Genomic DNA, 10,340 nt, shown 5'->3' with positions numbered 1-10,340 from the left:
CTATCAAGTAATATTTTTGTTTTATGAAAGTATCAAATAACTAAGTAAACTATTAGGCTTCATATATTACGAAAAATAAAAGTTATCAATATAGGCAATAACACATTAACCTGACAAAACAATCGAAACTAATTAACTTGTGTTAACCTGACATCCTCGTGGAATTTGAAATAAAAAGTGCCAAATGGGCAAGATGTACTTGCGTGTGCGCAGGCGTGAATCTTTCGTGACGACCTCAGTTACCCAACGACCCGTTGGTTCACTTTCCCTGAGCGTGTCAAGGTCGCTAGCGATCGCCATAAACTTCACATAGTCGAAGCTCACTAATCATATGTTGTAAATTTTTGATTTTTTAATTATGTCTGTTTTGCAAAATGATTTACAAACTTTTTTATAAAAGTATAATAAGATATGTATTTATGTATCTATTGGATGCAATTACATTGTTGTATTATTGGTAGTACTCACCTTTCAAACTGGAACACACCTATAGCGGGAGCAACAAAATCACATCAAAACTTTATAAAAACGTTTTCTATGCGTAACATTGTTCATTATTTTATACTATAATGAAAATATCGCAGTATTCAAATGCTTCTGTTAAAAAATACTACGATTCATAGTAACAGCGCAATAAATAATTGTCAAAAAAGTGAACGTTTAAATATGTTCTTTGAATTTTTATATGAACTTTGCTGTTTTATTATAAAAAAAATGTTTAAAATATGAAACGTAAAAGAGTTGTTGGGTTGGGCTGAGATAATATCATTTATGATTTGCAAAAGACTATTATTATATTAGTTATGGAAAACTGATGACAAATTAGCATAAATATCGTAATTTAATATCTAGGGACGAATAGAAATTATCTAATTAAATTTAAAAAAATATATTGTGCTATTTTAAAATTATTTTAAACCATGACTTTATTATAACCGACGTGTATAAGGGGATTGGTTTTTAAATAAACCGTTTATTAATTTATGTTATTGTATTTTTTGAAATTGCATATAACGATTTTGCTGTAAGTCTCTAATAGAGAAAGTTGTGTCTTTTGTCATATTGTATGGTAACCCACTATTTATTTTCGCATAATTTCTGCATTTATTTCTACTATGAAATTATCATAAAACAAAGAGGAATGCTGGGAAACACTTACATTTTCGATAATATACATTGCGTACGACCACATTTTTTTACGGATATATTATAAAATCACGTTTTGTAAGTATTGTCCATTACGACGAATATACATTGCAAGAGAAATCTATTATCACCCGACATATCATGTTCAATAGCTGCTAACTCCACTCGAATTACTATAGGTGTAAACATTTTGCTTTAAGGTTTTTTTTTAAATATGTTTGCAAATTGGCGGATGTGTCACCTAAATAAGTGGTCACATCTCCAATGCGCCATATGCAATACACTGGCTCATTATTCTAAACATAACTGTACTAAGCATTGGTGTTTGGCGGTATAATATGTGGATCGGAGTGTAGGGTGACTTTATAATAATGAATTATCATATATAATATTTTTGAACGCTTTGAGTTCGGAAATAGCGGGAAGATTCAGAGATGTCAACAATTTTTATCTCTAATTAATTTTTAAGCGCGAGACCTGCACAGACCAGGACCAGGACTAGGCTAGGACCTGGCTGGCAAACGCTATCACAATTATCCGACCAGTCTCTGGATTATTGGGAAATACAAATTGGGTAGTTAATAGCCCTACAAAATAAAAATAAAATGTGGCTCTAAAGATAAAAATCTTTGGGACGGGAATATGCCACACATCACGTTGTAGCGTAAGTTCAGTATGCAATTTTAGCACTTATTAAGCAGTCAGTGGTTTTATTGATAATACATTTATAAATCGAATGTTTACGTGCATTTTCGCTTATTAGATTGTATCACTTATTTACTTTATACTTTTTAAGAGAGAGGTCCTACATCTTCAATATTAATATAATCTTTGACATAGATTACTCAGTATTCATACATACCAATAAACCTTAATTTGAATAATAATATGTATAAAAAATTATTATTATTATATTGGTTACAAAAACCCAAAAAATAGTATACATATTTTAATAAAGAAAAAGAGACGGTTCACGACCAATATAGACCTATTGCGATCGCATGGGCGTGGACGAGTTATGAACAAATTCATTTTTAATTCTCCAACTTCGTGCTTGTTCCCTTTTAATTTGGTTGCAGGTGTGTACGCACCTTTATTACACAAAGAAAAATACTCAATATTAGGCTGCATAAAAAGTTGCTCGCCTTGGAGGTGTTACGTATGTAGGGGGCTTGAAATGATACATCGGTACTAGATTATTAATCACATGTTTCATGCCTAACATTTATAATATTCGATAAATCGCTGTTAAGAAATATATTAAAACGTAGTTAACCATTGAGGTCGACTGTTTTTAAACCATCGCATATATATATTTATTTTTTAATGTAAAATTGTTACATGATAATTGTAAATTGTTATTTGATAAGTAAAAAAATGGGTTGCAAAATACAAAATAGGGTCATTGATCATTCATAAATAATAACAATATAAATAAATAATTATATTTGTCTGCAAGCTACAACATCAATCATATTAATTTGATCGTTGTTTCTTACAATTATGTATTTAATCCCGAAACATTTCTAACTTTGTAAGTTGTAGTCGACTCTGAAACCGATATCAATATTAATTATCAAACCGATAATGATAATGTGTCCTCCTGCTACGAAATTTTAAGAAATGTTAACTTCATAATTCAAAGCCGTCGCTGAATAATAATTCGTACATATATCTTTATTATTTAATTTATATTATAAGAGACTGGTAGGAATATGAGCAACTTGGTTATCTGATAATAAGTGGTATTTTCTCCTATATACTGTAAGTTATATATACTATTTTATTTTCTTACACTTGTATTTTCTATACGGAATAATGAAATAATATAAACGATATGAAATAATAAGGTCTAAGTATGTTGTGTCTGTAATAACTGAAAACAAAAATCAAGCCCGAATAAGCGAAAAAAATAAATAAAGCAAGTTTAAGAGGGGGGTCCAACCCTTGCAACTTTATTCTCCCCTCTAAACCGTTATATACTGCCTGTTATATTTTATGTAACCAATAAATTGAGAGATCGATTATTAACAGTAATTTTAGAATAAAAATAAAAATCAATCCATAACTCTATTAATTTAACCTAAAAAACGAAAATTTCGTAAACGTATTTTATATTTGATTATTATTGATCAATTTATATACAGTCTGTACTAACCCTAATGTCGTATTTTATTATTCAAGGTCTATAAAGATGAACACGTGCATTACACGTGTTAAAATGACTTAATAGATTATAACTCATCGATTTTTGTATATTTTAAAGCTGAGACAAATTAAGTTACCATAGAGTTGCACTCATTTATATTCAAAGAAGACTATTTCTAGTGTCCGGTACATATTATACAAGAATTTTAAATCACGCTTGAGGTCAATAGCCTAATTTTAAAGTGATTGAAATTAAGTAGTTGCTTTTAGAATAATATTATTATACATTACATTAAAAAATAACCTGTTGAATTTTCGTCTATTGTTACTTTATCCAAGTATTCCAAGTTATTGTATAAAATAGCTAGTTTATGTGATTAAATATGTCATTTATCACTTTGTCTAAATTGAGTAGTCGTTATATATGTATAATGGTTGGGTAGTGTACATAATCTCCGGATTATTTAATACTTTCGCTGTAACATATGTACAATTGTACATGGATACATAATTAAATGAAATATTTGTCAATTTATTTCAACCGTTATTTTATTCAGTTCTTATTCAGCTCTTAGATATCATATGTACATTATATTTCACTCATATCACTCAGTTACAATCACTTCCAGCAAATCGACGTTAATGCAACCAAAATTCGCCTGAAGTCATTCTGTTGAGTGTACAATACATCGCCATTTACATAACCGATATAAGAGAAATCCTTTGTTGTCTGAATACCTATTCATCATTACTATTACGATGTTACATAACATTGTAGGCATCAATACATACATATGCGGGCACTTTTGATTTGTCTAGAATAAATAATTTCGGCAAGTTCGGGTCTGATAAAGCAGCTAGTATTCCGTAGCTGTATAAAATTGGATTGTGTTTGAAAAAACCTCGTTTTTGCCCCACTCATTTCATAGCAGTCGCTGAAAAATTAATGAAAAAAAAGAATTTCTAATCGTCGTTGCTATTCAATATTTTCCAAGAGGTATCATACTAGTCTTCACTCGCGTTTTAGGTGTTGGTTGTCCGATATTATTCATACAATATATTTATAAATTAAAGCATTTGTGTTATTCTGATATTAAAGCTAATATAGCTTTTACAGCATTGTAAAGTTTTATTAAAATCCATTCAGTAGTTTTTGATTTTTACGAGAAACAGTTGCAAACATTCGTACATACAAACTTTTGTCTTTATAATATTAGTAATAACAGGTTCGCAGTCTGGCAGGTTTATTTTTTTTCAATTATCAAATATGAAATAACTCAAACATTTGATTTTTTTTTATGAATTAAGTACACAGGAGCGTATAATGCAATAATAATTTAGTATTAAAATATTGTCTTATTTGATTTATACGTAACAGCAGATCTCTGTCAAATGTAAATCCTTCAAAGTTCAAACTGTGAACTGTGTAGGGTCATATTAGTAATTTCTACCGCACCGTTTTTGGTACTTTTATCGCATTTTAACGCAAAATACCAAAAAGTATTATAATTTGATGTTATACTATAATTTGAGGCATAAAATGTATAAAATTATATATCACTTTCTATCTAATAATATATGGAAATCAATAAGTTAAAGTTAAAAAATATGCGTTTAACCAAATAAACTGCAAAAATTTCTTATCATCTACGATGACTATATGTAAATGATCTGTATACAATACTTGCAATCATAATCTGATGGAGGAAACTGAATCATGAGAAAATAAATACTTTTAAATCTTCACAATTTTAATCCACGACAGCACAGCTACGCCTTTTATTTATTAATTATTTAGAAAATCTGATCTAATAAATGTCTTCTCTGTACAATATTGTAAATATTATGATCCTCTGCCCAAAGGTTGCCTGGAAGAGATCGCTGCTGAGCGATAAGGCCGCCTGTTGCACCTCATGCAACTTTGTGTTGCAATATTGTAATTTTTAGTTTTAAGTTTGGGTGCAATAAAGTATAAATAAAAAATAAATAAATAATATTGGACATATACATAATTTTTTTGTAAATTTAGCAAATTATTGTTGATAACTCAGTGATACTTGCATAGATTGAACCCACAATATTCGGTTAAGATTCCTTTTCTATCTACTAGATATCAATCTTCAATTAGATTACTCATAAAATTACCTTTGTTTTTGTTTAAATATGTAAAAAATATATTCGAAGCAATACGGCAAAATTATAAGGGTTTAGAATTTTACTATGGATCTCTAAAATTATGTTGCAACCACGTGTAAAAAACAGTTTCTATCGATCACTAAATCTAAATGTAATCTCTTAAAGGATGACTCTAAGTTGTATAAATAAACCTTTATGTTGCCCGCCTACATTTAAAATCAAAGAAATCTTTATATAATATAGATAGTAAATAATTATACAATACGAATTTTGTTAATATTTATTACGTAATGATCTTTATTTACTAATTACTATTTAACCTAAAATCAAATAGCACATAATTTACCAATTATATTACATTAAGTTAAATGTAAACTGAGGAATTATTACAATAATGTTTTGGTAGTCAACTTAGCTAACGCATTGGTTTACTGTAATGTGTTTTTTTTAATATTGGACAACATCACATACATTACCCTGATCCCAATTTAAGTAGCTAAAGCACTTGTGTTATGGAAAATTAGAAGTAACGACGGTACCACATACACCCAGACCCCAAACTAATGAACATTTTTTACATCGACTCGGCCGGGAATCGAACCCGGGACCTCGAAGTGGCGTACCCATGAAAACCGGTGTACACACTACTCGACCACGGAGGTCGTCAGATGTTAGATAGAAGTGTTTTGAAAATAAATAAATAAATTTATTCAGCAAGAATAATTGTGTATGTAAGTTGTAACTCAAATCTATTTAATGCGTTGCCAGTTGCAGTTTATTTTATTATTGGTTGTCTAAGTTTTATAAATTATAAATAATCAGCTATATATACATACCGATTAAAGCACGTTCCATCATGAAATTTATTATCCGTGAAATAAAACGTTTAGTTTAGTTGCTATTATTATTTCGGAAGGCGCAAGGTTATATAGTATAAATGGACTGCTTAGAAAATACTTCAAATAGTAAAAACACTGTTTTCTGAATTAAGCGATCTGATATGAACTGGACGGTTTCAACTTTCTAGAATATCTGGAAGTGGGTTAGTATTTGATCTTTGTGTCAGTCATGAGTCAGTCAGTGATACTATACCGTTACGTGATACCGTTTGAGATGTATTTATTTGGGGCTTAGGTTAATCTAATGTTAAAAAGATTTTATATTAAAGGTCAAGTGTCAAAAAATGGCTGACGGCGTCCGTGTCAGTTTCTATTTCCTAGCTTCAACTTAGCTTGAACTTGGCTTGACACTATGACGCGTGTCTTGATACAGCGGTTAACATGCGCCACCTATCATTGGGCCCAGTTTTTGCTCATCTGCATTCCGTAAAATAATAAAAAATAAAACGTTTTAAATTACTATATGTCTATGTATGTCAACAAACATGTCTCTAAACTATTAAATTACAAACTATTAAAAAGCCAGGCAGGTTTTTTTTATTGGTTTTTGTGAGGGGTCACACATCACAGGGGGCAAAATTTAGTGATTATTGGTTGAGTAGTTGAGACGTGAAACCGAAATAAATAAATAAACTCACTTTTGTATTTTATAATGTTACTAAGGAGTGAACACAGGAGATAATATTTATAATTATAAAAAAAATATAAAGCATGCGATGGCTTCATGGTGGCATCACTTACATTGTACTCTTCCAGACAATCTCTATTGAGATATCAAGAGAAGGCATGAGAATAGCAGGCATAGGCATGAAGGCTTATGAAAGCGTATATCTACAAGTAATGTCCAAATTCGAATCCTTTTCTACGTATTTTTTTTATTGGAGGGTATTATTATAATCAAATTTTTTACAACTTCAAGTTTGAGTAATGTATCGAATGATAAAAGTTTTGTTTTATAGCAAATATCTTATTGTTTTATAAAACTATGAATGACAATTTTTAATATAAAGATTTAAAATAAATATTTATAAACTTACAGTAGATACATACATGAACAAACAAAATTTTACTTTACATTAATTATAATAATGAAATAGTGAAATACTATAATTAACTTTGTTGTAAATAACAGCTCGGACTGACGAAGGTCTTAACTGTTTGGATATAATTGACTATGTGTTATAAAGTACATATTATCTATGTATACAACGCATTACGCATACTTACTTTAGAACCTTGGTTCGTCTTGACCAAATTAATCATATTTTGTATGAATGTATGTATGCGTATTGAAAAATTTAATAATAATTATGTACTGTTTGTAAAACAAGCTTATAAAGTTTTTCTCTATTTCCACATATTATCCTATTCTAGTTTTGGTCTATAGATTTATACAGTCATATGTAACTGGAGAATGCTAGAGGTGTGTATAATCATACGAAACTAATTTATTTGCGTGGGCATTTTATGTATAAGTATCAACTAAATACCAATTTCATATATGATATTATAATTTCATTGTATTCATTGATATAAGTTTGTTGAAATTCTAAAAGTCGTTTTTTTTTGTAACAAACTCTGGTAATGGTGAAAATTCGCTTAAGGTGATTGAGTTTGTAAATGGAACTCACGAATGAATAGCATATTTTGAATGACCTATGAACAATATATAAGTAAAATGTTTATTATATAACATTTCATATTTATCGCGTGACATGAGGGCTAAATGAAGAATCAGAACGATTTAATATAGAATTCCAAATCTCAGCTTATTTTCCAATATTTCTCCAAATCTAAGAAAAAAATAATATCAATTGAAATTCATCTATAAATATTAAAATCCAAAATAGGCAATAACTTTAACTACGTTGGATTTCGTTCACTTAAGTTGAATCAAGGTTGACTAAAATGTTAGTTTAAATCCGTGAAGGTAATAATCACGCACAAAGCAAATTGTCTTTAAATTAGAGAAGCATAAGAAATATGTTTCTTTAAGCTGATAAAATTCATGATGATGAATTAATGATAATAGCTTTGTGTAACTAAGTACGTACTAATGAATTGTGTGATAAAGTTGTGAAAAGCGGTGTGATTCCGTGGGTGTAAACACATGCATGCACTAAGGTCAATACTGAACAAATGACAATCCGTTAGGATTGTTGACAGGCGTTACGTCGACAATACGACATACAGGCGTCGAGGTAATGCATCTGTTGTTTACTTATTTCATAGATTTTGCGAAATCGGTAAAGACGAAACTAGGAATGCAAGGAGGTGGTTACCGAGAACTAACTATAAATACTCAAATTATCACATCATAACGGCATCAGTTATTTACAGTATCTTCACTCGATACATTGACAACCAATCGTACAAAAATGAAATCTATTGTAAGTGTTCCTTTGAATGTTGCTAATTTGTGCAAGTGACAGTGAAGTGATAAAACAACACATGTGTGCAAATATTGTATATGTGAATCATAAAAAAGTACATTTTATACTTTCATTTCAGGTATTCGTTGCACTTTTCGTCGCGGTGGCTTTTGCTGCTCCTCAAGCTCCGGCAGAGCCTATTGCCATCGTTCGTCAGGACAGCGAGATCAATGGTGACGGATCTTACCAGTACTCTTTTGAAACTGGCAACGGTATCAGTGCTGATGAAAAAGGAGAAGTGAAGAAAGTTGGTGACGTCGACACTTTGGCAGTTTCGGGACAATTCCAGTACCCTAGTGAAGATGGACAAAATATTCAGTTGACTTACATTGCTGATGAGAACGGTTTCCAACCTCAAGGCGCTCATCTGCCTACAGCTCCTCCAGTACCAGAGGCTATTCAGCGTTCCCTGGCCTACCTCGCCACCGCCCCACCCCAAACAGAATAATAAATTATCCTTTCATGTTTCTTGTTTAAAAAAACATATATGTAGTTAGAAACGTGTAATTTGTTACAATGACCATACTACAATAAGTGAGTCCATACCATAGTAATTTATAACATATATTTTGTATTTTTGTAGACCAAATAAAATTTTTGATAGTTATGCATTTGTTTTCTTCGAACTTCAATGTTTATATTTAATAATGTACAGAAACAATAAGTTTTAATGTTTACCATTTCTTTCTTTCTTTTTTAACTTCCATATTGTTTAAAATTTCTTAATAAATATGCGTATGCATGCATGACAAGCCTTAAAGATATTATACTTTTTCAAAATTATTATTACATTATATAGATCTAATGATAAATGTTTATTTAATTTTACAAAATGTAGCTTTAATAGCACGTATATTACGTGATATATTTAACATAATTCAATGATATTATTATGCTTGTGTTAAGTTAAGAACTATTTAATGCTGTTAAAAAAATCGATTACGGTTCAGCAAAATAATGTTAGAAGTGCATGTTAAGACGGTGGTATTTCCTCGCGTCTGAACTGGAGCCTGGAGAAAATAACGTTGGCTAATCGTAACTTTTAATAATAATCATATTATTTACGATTACGTATAAACACTCATGTAGTAATAAATTATAATTGCAGCATAAGACGATCACCAGCTTAAGATCACTAACATATTTATCTTTTAAATGACAAAATCTTATCGCTAATTTGTATTCGAATCCAAATAGTGACATCTGCGTAATACTGTTAAAGATACGAAGGTAGAAACACACAACATACCGTCATTTTCGATCCCACGTTATTTGCTGGTCATTTTAATAGAGTTAAAGTTTAATAACTTAGTTAAAGTTTTACTCATGAGCAGTTATAAGTTAAAACTGCTTAATAGATGTATTGGTAAAAATTACTATATTTAGTCTCGATAATAAATATTTGAAACGACATTTAAATGGTTATCTGGTAACTTAAAACCTAAACCTAAAATTAGCCGCTTGGAATGTGTTTTATAGTTGTAATAATTATTTATTTTGATTTAATTATACTAAAATCAAAAAATATTTTGGCAGAATAGTATGTTTTGCCACCAGGACTAAGAAGTGGGTCATACCT

General features: G+C 29.9%; 1 protein-coding gene across 1 annotated transcript; it reads left to right on the top strand.

The window, feature by feature from the left end:
• Nucleotides 1-8,534: 8,534 nt before the first annotated feature.
• On the top strand, nucleotides 8,535-9,368 carry LOC113393592 (endocuticle structural glycoprotein SgAbd-8-like). Its single transcript, XM_026630569.2, has 2 exons — nucleotides 8,535-8,719; nucleotides 8,841-9,368. Exons 1-2 carry the CDS (start codon nucleotides 8,708-8,710, stop codon nucleotides 9,207-9,209), a joined length of 381 nt encoding a protein of 126 aa, XP_026486354.1. The 5' UTR covers nucleotides 8,535-8,707; the 3' UTR covers nucleotides 9,210-9,368.
• The last annotated feature ends 972 nt before the right edge of the window (nucleotides 9,369-10,340 follow it).

The sequence above is a fragment of the Vanessa tameamea genome, chromosome 6 (genome assembly GCF_037043105.1).
Source record: "Vanessa tameamea isolate UH-Manoa-2023 chromosome 6, ilVanTame1 primary haplotype, whole genome shotgun sequence".
In the NCBI taxonomy this organism is placed as follows: domain Eukaryota; kingdom Metazoa; phylum Arthropoda; class Insecta; order Lepidoptera; family Nymphalidae; genus Vanessa; species Vanessa tameamea.
The sequence above is the reverse complement of the archived record's forward strand: the minus strand, read 5'-3'. Positions and strand labels throughout refer to the sequence as shown.